The 17,057-nt window shown below is 40.5% G+C and overlaps 2 protein-coding genes across 3 annotated transcripts in view; one reads left to right on the top strand and one right to left on the bottom strand.

Moving 5' to 3' along the window:
* Positions 1-68: 68 nt before the first annotated feature.
* Positions 69-9,982, top strand: PTRH2 (peptidyl-tRNA hydrolase 2). 2 transcript variants are annotated; one of them, XM_061142667.1, is made up of 2 exons: positions 69-223; positions 9,354-9,982. In XM_061142667.1, the coding sequence occupies exon 2, from the start codon at positions 9,354-9,356 to the stop codon at positions 9,891-9,893; it is 540 nt and encodes a 179-aa protein (XP_060998650.1). In that variant the 5' UTR covers positions 69-223; the 3' UTR covers positions 9,894-9,982. The 2 variants fall into 2 exon arrangements, with proteins under 2 accessions (XP_060998650.1, XP_060998651.1); XM_061142668.1 differs by having other exon boundaries at positions 83-214.
* A 4,303-nt stretch (positions 9,983-14,285) lies between these two features.
* The window catches only part of CLTC (clathrin heavy chain), a 61,744-nt gene continuing 58,972 nt past the window's right edge, over positions 14,286-17,057 (bottom strand). The window contains exon 32 of the mRNA XM_061142663.1: positions 14,286-15,322. Coding sequence (XP_060998646.1) covers positions 15,198-15,322 — 125 coding nt within the window. The 3' untranslated portion in view covers positions 14,286-15,197. The remainder of the gene's footprint in view (positions 15,323-17,057) is intronic.

Here is a 17,057-nt window from a genome sequence, read left to right as displayed (position 1 = left end):
CCTTTGGGCCACCTCAGCGGGTCGTCGCGGGATTTCAGTTCGGGTCTGGGTTAGGGACCTGTGGGCGGGGCCAAAGGAAGAATGACTGTTCACGTCGCCGTTCTTGATCCGGAACTTGTTGTCGAGATACCCCGGAAGAGGTAACTCGCGTGAGAGCGGCGAGTTCGGTACCCAGAACTGAGGAACGCGAAGGCGCTAGTGAGGCGGCGGAGAGGTGCGCTTGGTAGGTCGGCCTCTCCCGGGAGAGGGATGTTCTTCTTGACCCTCCAGTTGGAGTGTTTATTACTGTTTCATTCTATAAGAAATCACCCCCTCACTCTCATCTCCTTTCTGAACTGTCTTCCACCCACGTGGCCCCTGGAGCCACTCTTCCGGTTTGGCCAGTCGTCTTTTGAAAGAAAGGACCTAGCTGCTGGGGAGGCGAAGGGCCCAAAATTTTAGTTCCCGGTCAAGGGCTCCGGTCGGGGAGCATCGATGCCCTCGCTCCGAGTGAGAAATTACCGAGCAGGCCTCACACTCTGCTGAGTTTTGAAGACCCACATCGTAGCAAGTTGTCCAGTGCTAGGAGGAAAGAAAAGACTTGTAAGAATATGATGGAAAAGTTGCCGCGCTGTGTCCCACGAACATAAAGAAATCTATAATCCTTGAACATTTTACCTCAGGCACTGTACTAAATGTCGCGAATATGCGCTACAGTGGTTATGTGTGATTGCTCCAGGACGTTTTTGTGTTTTAAGTGGAGAGAATTATATCAGGGAGAGATTGCTGCTTGAAAACACCTGGTAATTTGGTGTGACTGAATAGTAGACTATGTAGCAGATTAGGTTAGAAGGATAAAGTAGGTTGAAACCAAATTGTGTATTCTTTGAATTTCTGCTAAGGGATTTATATTTTATTGTTACCCCACCGAACTTGAGTCCACTTGTGCAACTCGTAACGAAAACCAGTCTGTTGACACTGGGTTGTGGTGAAGAAAAAGCACAACGTTTATTTCAGGGCTCTAAGCAAGGGACTGGCAGACAATCCTCAAATCCACTCCAATTGGCTGTTCAGCTAGGGTTTTATTTTTTTAAGGAGAGAACAAAGAGGCTGGAACTAATCATTTTTTGACATTTCTGTGACTTTTTTTTTTAAATTGGAGGATAATTGCGTTACAATGTTTTGTTGGTTTCTATTGAACTCTGTGATTTTTTTTCATAATTGTAGTTTCAGGAGTCAGGATGTCTCTGGTTTATAATTCTTCTCTGGCCAGGTGGTCCGTGGCATGAGGGTCTGTTAACTTATCTTGCCCGGGAGAAACAACCTGAGTTGTAGGTGATGTCTGCAGTTTTACTATATTGACAGTGTATTGACAACAGCAATTTTGGTCATCAGCTCTGGTTGATTAGTGTCAGTTACGCAGGATTGAGAGAATAAAGTTTTGGATAGAGAGATTAATCATAAACTTGGTAAGGGGACTGAGTATTAGGAGGACTTGGTTTCCTTATTCCTTAGATGCTTATCCAGTGATTTTTGAGCAGAGAAATTATAGATTACAGAGAAATTACAAATCAGATTTGTGATTTATAAGTACAATTAATTATAATGGCAGATGTACTAGAACAAAATGAAGAATATGGAAAGATTACAGGAAGTTTGAGAGGGAAGGAAAAATACTGAGTTCAGTATAGACCACTTCATAGACATCTAAGTGGTAAAATATAGCAGAAACTGGAAGTTCAAGTGTGGAGCCCAAGAGAGGCTGTAAGAATCCTGAGCATCTATTGTTTTAGGAATAAGTGAGATTGTTCATTTGACAAACTATTTATTTATTGTCTATCTTCTACTAGAATGTTAGCTCCACAAAGAGCAGGATTTTGTTTTGTTCAGAGCTCTATCTCCAGGGTCCAAAACTGTGCACAATAGGCTCTCAGAAAATATTGATTGATTGAATGGAAAGAGGATATATAAACCAGCCCTGTCAAATAGAACTTTCTGCAGTCATGAAAATGTTCAATGTCTTGCTAACTCAGAGTGGAGCTTAGGCACTTAAAAAAGTCATTTAGCTATATGTGGGATCTTCGTTCCCTGACCAGGGATCAAACCCGTGTCCCCTACATTGAAAGGTGGACTCTTTTTTAAGTAGAAAAGAATAGCTTTATTGTTTGCCAGGCAGAGGGGACCACAGCAGGCCCTCAAAACCAGGAGTCCCCACTTGGGGAAGATAGAGGTTTTATAGTAACTATTCAAAGGGGGCGTGACCAGCTCTTGGCCATTGTTCTGATGGGTTGGCGGTGCGGTAAGTGGAAGTCAGCATCATCGACCTTCGGGTCCCAGCTGGTCTGGGGTCTACATGCTTGTGGTCCACTGGACCATCAGGGAAGCTCCTAGCCACTTCTAAGTTGTTGAGCTATTGAGCGTTGGAAATGTGGCCATATGTAACTTAAAAACTGAATTTTTATTTAGTTTTAATTAAGTTTAAATAATTGCATTTGGCTAATGGTTGTTATATATGACAACATAGGTAGAGACTGAAAAGAGGGTGAAATGTGTAAGCTTGGCTAATAACACACATCAGCAGCAAACAGAAAGAGATATGGGGAAAAGGTGTCAGAAAGGTAGGATGATAATAGGGTGAATGTTGTGTTAAAGAATTCAAGGGAAGAAGGTTTAAAGAAAAGTTATCAGTGAGTGGTGCAGAAAACTCAAGATGAGGCCTAAAAAGCGGCAGCTAGGTAGTGTCTTAATTCTTAAGCAGTTTCAGTCGAATGGGAAAGGCGGGCAGGTAACTGAAGAAATTTAAAGACGAAGGGAAGGGGAAAAGTGAGGCAGTGGTTTAAGAGTACAAGAGGATGGATTTTTAGGTTGGAAAAGGCCAAGGGGCAGTTGCCAGTGGAACAGGATTAGCGGGTGGAGCGTGGTTCAAGAGGTAATAGAAATCACAGGCATTGGTGAGAGGGGTTTAATCTGGCCATTGGAAGGCACCAAGAGGAGGGTCTTATAGGACGTGTTCCTTTTGCAATGCCATCATTGCCTGGGACAATAGAGATGAGGCTAAAAATAGTTTACCTTAGTTTCAAGCACTGGGTTTATTGATAAATGTTTATAATATGCAGAAAGGGGGACAGCCTGAAACACCTTTTATGGGTTAGATGATGATCTGATCAGGCTGATAGGAGAGTAAAAGAACAGAGATGTTAGCATTAGGCTCAGCATTTTGGAATTAGGGACTTCATAAGATTAGGGAGAGAAGCAATAAACAAACTTGGTTCTTTCTGGAACTTTTTCTGCTTTCTATTTATGGTGACTCTTATTGGTATATCTTTTTAAATAAAGGTGAGAAAATGAGAAACTTTCCACCATGACCTTTAAGATGAGTATATTTTATACTGCTCTTACTAGTTTTGTTGCTGTGGATAAGCAACTTCTCTGATCATTATTTTTCTCATCTTTAAAGAGAGGCTGGTATTATCATCTTATTTTCATAACAACAATAATGGAAGTAAAGGGTTTTTAGCTTGCTATTCAACACACAATAGGTCCTCTGTATGTAGTGTCTTTCTCCAGATAGTACCTGAGTCTAGTATGTGGAATATTTGTTATTTTGCAACCTAGTAATTGGTGCTGAAAATCTTTCTAATTCTTTGACATAGAAGTTTGTATATATGTATTTTTATATAATTGAATATTTGTTCTATTTGTAGTCTGGTGGTTAGATTATCATAAAGAAGTTCTGCTGATCTGTAAGCATCATATAGTAACTAAATGATAGATGCCGTATGAGATAATGTGGGTTCTGATAAGAATTTTTTTAATTCTTTTGTGTGTGTGTGTGTGTGTGTGTGTGTGTCTGCCAAGGCATCCAGAGCCATAAAGTGGTGGTGAGATTATCATAAAGAAGTTCTGCTGATCTGTAAGCATCATATAGTAACTAAATGATAGAGATAAATATTATGAGATAATGTGGGTTCTGATAAGAATTTTTTTAATTCTTGTGTGTGTGTGTGTGTGTGTGTGTGTGTGTGTATGTGTGTGTGTGTGTCTGCTAAGGCATCTAGAGCCATAAAGTGCTGTCAGTAGAGCCCTGTGACCATTTTAGGCACAGTTGTGAAAGAGGACTGAAACTAGGTGCTGAAGACCTGACGGTTTATGACCCTCTTTGTCACTCTTTATCACTCTCCTCTTATCCCTGATACCTGTTTCCTCAGGGTTCCTTTCTTCCCTCTGTATGCTTGACCCAGTGACCTTATCCACTTATCAGCCTTAAGTCAACATGTTAAGTTCTTTTAAACATGTGTTTCTAGCTTACACTTATCTTCTGACCTCTAAAATGACATGTCTTTTTCTTTTTCCTGGACATCTCAACCAGGATGTCTTTTGGTCAAATCTGATACAATATATTTAAAACATTTCAGTGTCTTTTACTCTCACACCTGCTCTTTTCATCAGTAAAGAGTATACCCCAGTCTCCATTTGTTCAAGTCTAGGTGTTGTTCTAAACTTCTCCCTTTCTTCTGTCACCAGACTTCCAGTAAATCACCAATTTATAGAGGTGTGCTTCCGCCACTTCTTTCCTTTCCCATTGTCACCACTGCTGTCTGACTGTCATCTCATCTAGACTACTGAGAAAGGCAATGTAGAATAGTGTTAAGAACACAGGTTCTGGAGTCAGGCTACCACTTACTAGCTTTGTGAACTTGGATGAGTGACATATTCTCTGTCTGCCAATTTTCACATCTGAAAAATGGGGATAATAATTACATATTTACAAAGGACTTCAGGGTTGGGAACACTGAAGGAGACAGTTCATGTAGAGTGTCAATACCTAATATATAGCAAAATATTTAGCAGTTACTACCAGCCATGAAGTTAAAAGACGCTTACTGCTTGGGCTTCCCTGGTGGCTCGTATGGTAAAGAGTCTGCAGTGTGGGAGACCCGGCTTCAATCCCTGGGTTGGGAAGATGGAGAAGGAAATGGCAGCCCACTCCAGTACTCTTGCCTGGAAGATTCCATGGACTGAGGAGCCTGGTGGGCTACAGTCCATGGGGTCTCAAAGTGTCGGACACAACTGAGCGACTTCACTTTCTACTCCTTGAAAGGAAAGTTATGACCAACCTAGACAGCATATTAAAAAGCAGAGACATTACTTTGCCAACAAAGGTCCATTTAGTCAAGGCTATGGTTTTTCCAGTGGTCATGTATGGATGTGAGAGTGAAGAAAGCTGAGCGCCGAAAAATTGATGCTTTTGAACTGTGGTGTTGGAGAAGACTCTTGAGAGTCCCTCGGACTGCAAGGAGATCCAACCAGTTCATCCTAAAGGAGATCAGTCCTGGGTGTTCATTGGAAGGACTGTTGCTGAAGCTGAAACTCCAATACTTTGGCCACCTCATGTGAAGAGTTGACTCATTGGAAAAGACCCTGATGCTGGGAGGGATTGGGGGCAGGAGGAGAAGGGGACGACAGAGGATGAGATGGCTGGTGGCATCACCAACTTGATGGACATGAGGTTGAGTAAACTTTGGGAGTTGGTGATGGACAGGGAGGCCTGGCGTGCTGCAATTCATGGGGTCGCAGAGAGTCGGACATGACTGAGCAACTGAATTGAACTGCTATTATAACATTATAAATGTTATAACTTTATAACATTATAGCAATCCCCTGTATCTAATCTTGCCAGCTTCTAATTCCTTCTTTATACCGAAGTCCCAGGTGATCTTTTAGAAAACAAAAATCATTTCCCTGCAGCAGTGTCTCATCGTCCCTAGAATTCCAAGCTGCCAAACATGGCTTAGGAGGCCTTTTGCAATCTGCCTCCTGCCCTTCTTTCTTGCTTTTTCCTCTGCCGCTCTCCCCTTCCATCTTCGGGATGTCTGGACCACTTTCAGGTCACTTGCACACCATATTTCTCTCCTCTGGCTTTCCTACTTGGTGTTCATTCCGCCTGAAATGATCTTTCCTCATTCTGTCTTCTTACTGATCCTTTGTTGCACTTTAAATATTTCCTCAAGGTGGCCTTCCGTGACCTCCTAAACTGAGCTAAAGCACTTCATATACTCCCCTACCATCTTTTCATAACATTGCCAGACATGTAGTTGTCTGTGCTCCACTTATCTGGGAACTGTCAGTGGCCAGTATTGTTCATCACTATACTCCCAGTCTAACAGGGTATGTGTCTGGCACAAAGGAAGCCAGCAGACATTTGTGTTTTTGTTTTGTTTTTTTTTAACTTCTCTTTGCCTTCATTTCCTCATTTTCAATATATAGAAAGAATGCTGACCTCTTACGGTTATGTGGATCAAATAACACAATACCTTCAAAATACCACTGAAGCTTTGAGTTATGACAACATGAAGTCTTACTAAAATAAAATGAAAGAGGGACTTCCCTGGCAGTCAGTGGTTAAGACACCATGCTTCAACTGCAGGGGGCACAGCTTCGATCCTTGATTGAGTAACTAAGATTCCTGCATGCCACATGGCATAGCCAAATTTTCTTCTAAAAAATAAGAGATTCAAAATTAGGATTGGGTCATCTTGAAACCACTACCAGAATGTAAGCTCTGTGCATGAAGGGACTGTTTCTCCTCTATTCCCCTAGATTCTAGAGCACAGTTAATATCTGTGGGATGAAGGAGGCATAAAAATAAAAGAAGAAAGCAGATGCACTTAATGACACCCTTTTGACTGTACTGCACATACCTATTCCTGTAGCAACACTCTGGACTTTGTATCACCTTATAATGTTCTATTTCCAAACTCAAAAACCCAGACATCTCTCTCTAACCTCAGCCAACTGCCTTTCCAGCTCACTTCCATCATACCTATTCTTAATAGCATGTGGATATCCCCTGTCACCTTCCTGTCCTTACTTCCTTTCTCATGGCCTGTCATTGCAAACATTCTTGCTCTCACCCCAACTTCCCTTATGCCCTTGTGTCTCTGTGCTCACTCTTAGTAGAATTCAAACTTGGACAAATCCAGCCATCTGTTATAAAGGAGAAGATGAAGGAAGAATATGAGTGCAGCAGATTTAGTTATACGTTTGGAGGCAGTGATTAGGTGGTTTTAGTCTTTCGGCTTCTACTTTCTCTGTGAAGTATTAAGTTATCCCTTCTGTGTTTTTACCTAAACTCAGGCTGCTAAGTACTGCTGGAGAAGATCGGCTGGTAGGTATGGTACCATTATCCATCATCATTAATCCTAACCATGTTTTCAGCATTGCTCCACAGTCCTACAGTTGGAATGAGCTCAGCCGTCACCGCTGCAATCCTGCTGTGTTTTGCTGCAACTTAAATATCAGTCTCCCTCTTCTCAACTCCAGTTTGACTTTTGTACAAACTATCTTCCTCCAAGGAACCATTTCCTGTTTCCAAGTCCACTCCTTTGAGATCTGGAGGCAGCCATGACTTACATGAAGCTCTGTTTGCAAAGGCATTGAATTTTTGTTTCTGAATTAGAGACTTGAGTCATAAGGCACTGGAGAAGTGGTTCTCAACCCTACTGCGGGCCCAACACACACTTTTAAAAAAATAAAATTTGTAACAAATGTAAAATGGTATAGGCATTTTAGAAAATAGTTTGGTGGTTCCTCCAAGTTACAGAGTTGCCATATTAGACCCACCAATTAGACTTCTAGGTAAAACCCAAAACAAATGTCCACAGAAAGTTTGTATGTATAGCAGCATTATTCATAATAGCCAAAAGGTAGAAACAGCCCAAATGTCCTTCAACTGATGAATAGATAATGTGGTATACCCATTCAATGGAATATTGTTCATCAGTAAAAAAGGAATGAAGTATTGATACATGGTACAACATGGATGAACCTTGAAAATATTATGCTGGATGATAGAACCCTGAAACAAGAAGCCACCTTTTGTATGGTTTGATTTATACGAGTGTCCAGAATAAGTAAATCCATAAAGACAAGATTAGTGGTTACCAGAGACTAGGGGAAGGAGAAATGAGAAGTGAGTGCTAACGGTTACAGGGGTTTCTTTGGGGAAAATGAAAGTGTTCTGAAATTAGATAGTGGCAGTGGTTGCACAATATTGTAGATACGTTAAAAACACTGAATTGTACACTTAAAAAAGGTGAATTTTATAGTATGTGAATTACATCTCAAAAATGAGGATTTCCCTGGTGGTCCAGTGGTTAAGAACCGACCTTGCAGTGCGGGGACGCGGGTTCGATCCCTGGTCAGGAACTAAGACCCCACATGTTGTGGGGCAACTAAGCCTGTGTGCAGCCACCCAGGATCCCAGACGATGTAGCTGAGACCCAAAGCAGCCAGTCAAGTCTAACATCCCTGTACAGTCTTTAAAATATTTGATAACATTGCACACTTTGCCTACAATATAATTTCAACGTCCTAATTTTAACTTAAATGAGGATTTTAAAAAAATTTATGATAAAGTATGAATTTCCAGGACTGCCACCTGTGCCACGTAGATTATACACTGTGGAATCCCAAGGGCACCACTTGTAAGTTCTGCAAACATGATGTACTTCATAAATGCTTAGATACCGTGTATTCCACTCGAAGAAACTGATGACTGTTTATACCTATACACTGAAGTATATTGAATCCAACAGCCTCAGATGTAGACTTATGTAAATGCTTTATTGATGATTCAGACACCATGAACAGCTTTGCTGGGGTAATAGGAATTTCTAAAGTAATAAAGGATGAAGGAGCATCTTCCTTTGTTTTTTATGATGGTTGTACTACTGGTAAATTCAGTGTGTTTTAAAACTATGCATAAAGTACTTTGCATTCATATGCAAGGTGACACTGGGGTCTAGGCTCAGAGGCTAAGGTTTTCACCTACAGTAATGTCCAGGGGCACCAGTATTCACGTGTGAGGCTTTCAGCTTTCCGTGCCAGGGTCAGTAAACGTCAGCAGCCCACATCACTCCAGGCCTGTTGCTATGACAACCAGGAACTTGTCTGAGGGGTTGGTACATCAAGAACTACTGCATTATTGAAGACACAAGTGAATAAGCACTATATTTCAGAAAAGAGTGAGTTACTCCTGGTTCTTTTAGATACTTTTAGGCATTTTGGTAAAACAGAACATTTCCTTTCTCCACAAGACTTAGCAAAGACTGAGGAGGAGAGCTGTTATATCTGAGAAATGTACTCCTCACATTGAGATTCAAAATGACCTAAACTGCTTTGCCTGTATTCTTGAATTTTTTCTAGTACCCAGGGGAGAAAAAAACAGTACCTGCCCAAGATCCAAAACATATTTTGCCTTTTTTCTGGATGAATTAAAGTACTGCTGCTTATATACTGTCAGGGTGTTGTGTCTGATAAACGTGTAACTTACTTTCCCTCCCTTGATAATGACTGCTTTCTTTTCCTCTCAGATGATCTCCAGATCCCTGGTCATGGAGTATTTGACTAATCCTGGTGCACTTAGCTTGGCTGCCGGAGTTGCCTGTGGCGTGTGCCTAGGCTGGGGCCTCCGAGTGCGCTTTGGAATGCTCCCCAAGAGCTCGGTGAGGGAGACAAATGCTGATGCTGAGACGGAAGCAAGCATCCTCGGAGAGAGTGGGGAGTACAAAATGATTCTTGTGGTTCGAAATGACTTAAAGATGGGAAAAGGAAAGGTGGCTGCCCAGTGCTCTCATGCTGCTGTTTCTGCCTACAAGCAAATTCAAAGGAGAAACCCTGAGTTACTCAAAGAATGGGAATACTGTGGCCAGCCCAAAGTGGTAGTCAAAGCTCCTGATGAAGAAACTCTGGTTGAATTACTGACCCATGCAAAAGTGCTGGGACTGACTGTAAGTTTAATCCAAGATGCAGGACGTACTCAGATTGCACCAGGCTCTCGAACTGTTTTAGGAATTGGACCAGGACCAGCGGACCTAATTGACAAGGTCACCGGTCACCTAAAACTTTACTAGGTGTAATTTTGTATCATGATGGTGGTCCCACCACCACAAGTGTTTGAAACTGTCAAATTCTAACAATAAAAGCTGAATATCTTCCCCCAGCTAAGTATTCTTGAGATGAAATTCCATTCACGTGTTCTTCTGTCATGTACTTGGCCTGGTTACAGAGTTATCTTGGGCTAAAAAAAAAAAAAGTTTGGTTAATAGTCCTGGTGATTCAAGTGATGAGTGCTGAAACAAATGTTTAAGATGAGAGGCACAGATCACAATAAAATTGGCCTAGAGGTGGGAAACATTTCCTGTCAGTGATTAGGCCCCTTTGTGTGTTACTAGGTTTTCTTCCAAGACTATGTTGCTGTCCTCCTTGGAGGATCAGGGGTTCTCGGGTATTCCTAATTTAAACTGCAGTTTGTTTTTCCTTACCTCAGTTTTTGAGTATTTAAAATCTAACCTTGTGGCGTCTACCCAAAGCTGAGGTTTTCCCAGCACGCACCTAACCCCCCGTGCCATGTTTCATGCTCATTCCCTCGCCCACGCCGGCTAGACTTTCTCCGCAGTGGTCCCACCTCTCCAGTCCACCCCTTTCCTGACAGTGAGGACACTGAGGCTTGTGAAGTGACTCGCCTGGACCTTGAAGGTGGTTATGGGCACATGTAGAAATTCATGGTAATTGTGCAGTGGCTGTTACTTATCATCGTGACATCCCAGTATTTTCTTTACCTAGAACCTAAGGAACTGGACAATTCAACTATTTATCTCCCTTTTGATCTTTATACATTCAGCATGACATAATCCAAATAATTACCAGCTGCCTAGAATATGAAGGTTCCCAGCTCCCGAGAGCCACATAGCTTCCTGATCTCCTTTTTTTGCAAAAAGCCATTTGTCTTGAAAGCTTCCTTTGGGGGGATTCTGACAGTAATATTCCTAAGAACTTCGATGCCAGGGAGATTATTTTGGTAACAGGCACATATTGATTGCAACTCACCATGGTTAACTTCAACAATTAGCATTAGTTAGTTGTTAACTTCAACATAAGCAGCGATGTAGCACAACCGCAAGGTCTACGGTCAGTGGCGTCTGGGCAGAACACTAGAGACTCCTGCAGCCAGGCTGAGAGGCTCCAGTTGGTCAGCCTTTTACACTGGTATCTGACAGCACAGAAGAAATCGCAACTGTGAATGATGCCACAGTAGCAACTGTTTCTAAACAGAATGTTTATATTGGTTTCCAAAGTGATGCAACAGCATGCAACTGAGTTGAACTCAATCCTAAATGTGTGATTCCACTTCAGATAATTTCTGAGGCTTGCCTCAGAGACTGATGGTTCCAGGTTCAAAGACAGTGCATTCCCAGCTGCTCTGGCTGACAATGTAATTGAGGTAAATCATGGCATATCTACTAGAACGAATAGTATACAAACACTGGTAGTTAAGGAAACATGTTTTCTAGCTCACCTGTACTTTGTTATTTATTTTGTAAGGTTCATAATTTTATTTCATGGTTCACAAAGCAGAGAACCCTGGGGTCTCTAAAGACACCTGCAAGGGGTCAAAACAATTTTCCTGATACTCATTCTTTTCCATTGTTTTGACATTTGCAGTGATGATAAAAAAGCAAGGGTGGGTAATACTGCTGGCACCTTTCACAAATCAAGACAGGGGCACCGATCTGTACAAGCAGTCATTGTAGTTGTCACTGCCCTACATTTAATTTAAAAAGCTTAATGTCCTTGATGAAGCAGTAAAAAAATTATTAAATTTGACCCTTGACTGTTTAGTCTTTAATATTCTCTGTAACATCAAACACTGCTGGTGCACACTGAAGTATAACTGTCATCTTAAGGAAAAAAAAGACTTGTCTGGCTGAGTCCTGAGCTGAACTAGCTGCTTTTGTCATCAAACATTTTCACTTGAAAAACAACTGACACAATCTAGTTATCCAGATCTAGATGTTCAGCAGATATAAACTACAAAAGATTCATTTTCATGGTTTCAAAGTCCACATTTCAACTAATCACAAGTGTCTGGAAAAGTTATTAAATCTGCCTTCCAGTGTAGGAGACCAGTTCAATCCCTGGTCAAAGCACCAAGATCCCACATGCTATGTGGCCAAAAAATACTCTTTTCCTTTCCTAACTAAATAGCTGTATGAGGCCACGTTTTTGAATACAGAAGAGTCTCTGTTCAAAAGAGAGTTGTAAAAAATAGCACAATGCCATTCATTCTTGCTTGACTTTTGGGGAAACATGCTCACGTTATTATTGCTTACGTTAACATGCAATGCTTATTAGTGTCATTTAAATGGGTTAACAGTTTTAAAAAGTTGTTTTAACTATTAATAATAGTTAAGTAAGTAGGAATAGATACAATCCCACATAAACTAGTGCTCTTTGGGATCATCAATAATTTGAATATGGTTACTTTATAGTAAACTTCTAAATCAGGGAGTTTAAAATCTTTTATTCTTTTTCAAAATTGAGCTGGTTATTCTAGGTTTTTTCACTTTCATATTTATGTGAATTTATGGCGGGGGAGCCTTTTATGATACCGACAGAAATGACATCAACTTTATAGGTATTTTTGGTGAAAACTGGCATCTCACAAGTTCTGAATCATGAATGTATTTTCTCTCTCCATTTGTTTTAATCTTCGGTTTCTTTCAGCATGATTTTGTAGTTACCTTTTGTTAAATTTATCACCAGTTAATTCTCGATTCTTGTTTTGCAAAATTTCATATTGGTTTTATTGCTCTTTTAATTTTGAGACCTTGCTAAACAAGCTTTTTAAAGTTATTTTTATAAAAACATTGCTTAGGATTTGCTTCATACAAGATTAGGTCATCTATGAATAAAAATAGCTTTACATCTTCACAAAAAATTGCTTATTTTTGATTATAGACAGATCCTAAGAAAAAGTTTGAGAACCACCACAGTGAGATATCTGCATGAGCAGCCTTACATAGAGACCAACCTCTTGCTATCATACCAATGTCTGTGTTGAAATGACTGTCAACAATTACCACCTTTTTTTGGTATGATGTCTACATTTGGATACTAGGGAGGAGGATCATTGAAAACATATTTACCTCGAAGGTTTCCTATTAATCTTTTTCCCATTCTTCCCTTCTGTTTTAGTTACTTTTAGAGTGGCAACAACTCTTATTTTTAGTTCCTTCTGTCAGACCATCGACCATCATCCTATTCAGAGGAAAGTTATGGAAGATCCCTTATAGTTTATTACTACTTCATTCTGTCTCTTCTTGTACAGCCCTCAATACTACTGCCCAGTATTGAGCTACCTGTTTTGTGATTTAAACACGTCTCCAAATAATCCTGAAAAATATTCATGGTGTTAACATACATGTGAGGGAACAAGCTCAGAAGTTCAGCTTGCTCTCAATTTAAGCCGAAGTAATACACTGCTGCAGTTTCTCTCTCTACTATAGCCCATTATTATGGATGGTTTAAGTGGCAACTCGGTATCACAGACATAGCACCAGGTTAAAGTTTTTTAAAAACAATTCTTAACTATGCTGTAAGAAAACCTTTACTGAAGAATTTTAACTTGTTTCTATTAGGGAAGGGAAAAGAGAAAAATTCCGTTGATAAATACCAGTTGATTCTAAGTATGTCTAGGAGAACAAATCTTGATTCTGAAAAGGAGCTCCCAGGGACCATTATTCTTCTCCCTCTTGATGTTGATAAACATGAAGAAAAAGGGCAGAGACCCAGGAGAAATACCAGTATGCCCAGGACCTGAGCAGCAAGATGGTCCCTAAGACAAACCAAAAAACGAAAAGGGATTTTTCCAACTAATACTGTAATTTCCTATAGGAATATAGGTGGTAGGGGGAGGAAGACAGGAGTTCTAAGGTTTAAAAAAGCACTTCTATGGAGTTTATGGTGAATGACTCGACTTTAAAGCAAAACAAAGCTAGGTGGGGGCTCTCTAGCTCTACTGAGAATTAACTGTGAAATGAATTTAGGGTAACATTCTCAAGTCATACACAAAAAAAACAAATTCAAACACTGGTTTATAAAAAATCAACTTAAAATATTCATAATTTGAAGACCTTTACAATTCATGGTGAAGAACAGCATGTTGACTATGTGCTTATACATTCTTATTTCAAGTTAATATAATTTACCATCCATGATCTCTTCATCTGAACGAAATACTTAAACAGCTGAAGTGCTGCCTGGTTAAAATGATGGAGGTAGCCCACGTCAGCACTGATGGGTTTTTCTGACCTCTGCATGGACCTCACGAACTACTGGAATGCACAGTGTGATGCAGTGTTTTCACATGTCCCAACCCCTCTTCTCTCTACACTACCTTAGTATCCAGTATGAAATGGTTCTTGTGTTTAAGAGAGATTTAAGTAAAACTGCCATTCTCCATGTTATTTCCACAGTCCAGTAATTTATTTTAAATTTGAGTAATTTCAAATTCCACAAACAAAACTGAAGAACAGCAATATTTTGTTTGAATTCTTTCTTCTGTACACTCAGTGATCTAAAACACCACAATATCCAACATACACAAACCTCAGGGAAGGGTTAGTAAATACACACAGACTGGAATCATGGTGCTCCGTTCCTGAATGGAATGGTCCCACAGAAAAGCACAGGATACAAGCACAACGTAAGGGCACCTGTTACATGTGAAGTGAGCAGAAACACACGAGCATCTTCTATATGCGTCATGAGGAAACCTGCATAGGTTAGAGGGCCTTTTATGCTCATTTAGAAGTCAGGCAAGTTGTCTGTAATGCATTTTTCAAACAATTTGGAGAGCACTGCGATCCCATGGAGGATACGCTCGTTAGTGTTGTCTTTGTTGGCATTGACAGTCTTGCATGGTCATATACCAGTATTTTTGCTTTAGCTTTTCTTGGAATAAAAGATTTAAATGCATTTAGACAATACATATACTGTAAGCTGTTTACATACACTAAATTTAAGAGATTCAATATTAGAGTTTTTTTTTTTCTTTAAACACTACAGAGTGCAAATCAGGTTCTTCACAATAGATTGAGTATTAAGCAGTTCTTCAAAGGAGGGGGGAAGAAGAAAAGCCCAAGTGAATAAAACATTGAAACTATTCCCCTTTGAAAATAAATTCTAAAATGATATGGAATGTGAAATAAGCTTTTAACATAGGTGATCTGAGTTTATAGTTAGAAACAAAAAGTAGTCCTTCATGAAATAAAGGTTACAAGAACATGTGCCTGTTTTCCCCTGTTATAAACTGAGAGCGGGTAGAGACGATGTTTCGGTACGAAAATGGGCGACTACAGGATCAGCGTTCCGTCTCACATGCTGTACCCAAAGCCAGGCTGTGGCTGCCCGTAGGCTGGTGCAGTGTACCCATAACCAAACGGCGCCTGGGGAGGGACTGCAACGCTGGGTCCTGCTGTCAGCATCAACTGGGGCTGGCCTACAGAAAAGAGAGGGGAGCGGGGCGGGGGCGAGGAGGCGGAGAGACCGTTAGCACTGCAGGACCATCACACCCGACTCCCGACTCCAGCAGCATAACCACAACTCAGAATGAATTTCGGGGGGAGGCACTCTGACTGACTGTCTCAATTTTAGCAGGGCAGTCACCCTAGGAAGGGTCCTGCCTAAAAAGCCAACAAAAACCATGCAGGGCCAAGGGCCAGAGCTATAAAAGTAATTATGTTACTTCATATGTCATGTAAAGCAATATGCACATGCATGCTCGACATGCTTAGGGCAAGACATTCAGCAATATGCCTATCACTACCACATGGTGTTTGCACATTTTATCTGGTGACAATATAATTAGCACAGGAAAACAATTTTTTAAGCTACACATTTAACACAACTGAACTTCTTAAAGTTAAGATTTAAATTTTTGATTTAGACGTGTCTAAGTGGTAACAAGACCAAGTATCCGGTACCAAAAAAAGAAAAAATTAAAGCATATTCAAATATGCATTAGGTGTGAAATACATTAGAGGATACAACCTCTTTCAAATACTAAGCTAACACTCTCATGAAGTTTAAACAGTTACTGTACAGAGGAACCAATCTGTGGAGAAACTGGCTAAATACAAGAACATACCTAACACCTCTCCCCACCTCCTGCAAAAGAAGTACTCTTAGTCTCCCTCTCTAATGTAAATCCAGAGTAGTATTTCTCCCACAAGTGACCTAATGTCTCTCCTTTGGTGAATAAAAACCCAAACTGCCTTCAGTGAATAAACTCTTCAAGAACCAGCAGTTTGTTAAAAAACCACTTCTAACCTTAGATACTGACATCTCCCTTGAAATTTCAACCCCACTTTTTCTTCCTAAACAACATAAGCATGTTATTTTTTCATTAAGCTTCTCAGTTTCTTTGTATCACAATGGAATAATGAGAAGACAAGAACAATAAGGAAAAACCGCATGAGCATGCAAATCTCTAATAAAGAGCAGAGAACTTCAAGGCAATGGGGGGTAGGAGGGAGCTGCCTGACAAAGTGCCAGAGCCGTTCTCACATCATGCTTCTCCATAGCCAGCGGGCCAGGACCGGGGTGTGTGCGGGTACGTGGGGGTGGTACAGGGGGTGGAGTGCTGAGAAGGCGGCACTGCCAACAGCTGTCTTTAGCTCAACTCCATTTTCAACTGCTTACAAGGACTATCCATTTAAACACCCTGAAGGTAAGCCAAATTCAGTAGCTTCCCACAATTATTCCCCCCACCCTGTTTCTACCTTGTTTCTTATCACAAATGTGTCAAACATCTTGTTCCCATCTCTAAGAATCTACTTTATGTTCTCCAACTTTATCAAAACGACCCTGTCCTCTAAATTCCCAAAGTCCTTTTCATGTGAAGTAAAAACTGGAGATAATGCCACAAGAGATTTGTTTACTGTCATCTCCTTTAGCAGGTTGAGATACAGTAGTTGTAATTGTATACCTTCCTCCCAACACCACCTGGTTAAAGTGCTATAACCTACACCCTTCAAATTCACTACTCAAATCACTCTGTTCACCAAGAGAAACAGAAAGGGGAAGGATTTCAGAAAAGCACATGTAAGAAAACATTAAATTGCCTTAAATATTCAGAGTCTGAAGATCCTCTCTGGAAAATCGTCAAATGGAAACTACTCAGTTATCAGTTTCAGTCAGAATTTAAAGAGATGTACTCCTTCTGTAAAGCATAC

Source organism: Dama dama, chromosome 5 (assembly GCF_033118175.1).
Source record: "Dama dama isolate Ldn47 chromosome 5, ASM3311817v1, whole genome shotgun sequence".
Taxonomy (NCBI): Eukaryota; Metazoa; Chordata; class Mammalia; order Artiodactyla; family Cervidae; genus Dama; species Dama dama.
Note: the sequence above shows the minus strand (reverse complement) of the source record. Positions and strands in the feature narration are given on the sequence as shown.

What these genes read in the sequence shown, in the direction of transcription:
- PTRH2 (XM_061142667.1), top strand. Translation starts at nt 9,354, where the DNA reads ATGATCTCCAGATCCCTGGTCATGGAGTATTTGACTAATCCTGGTGCA.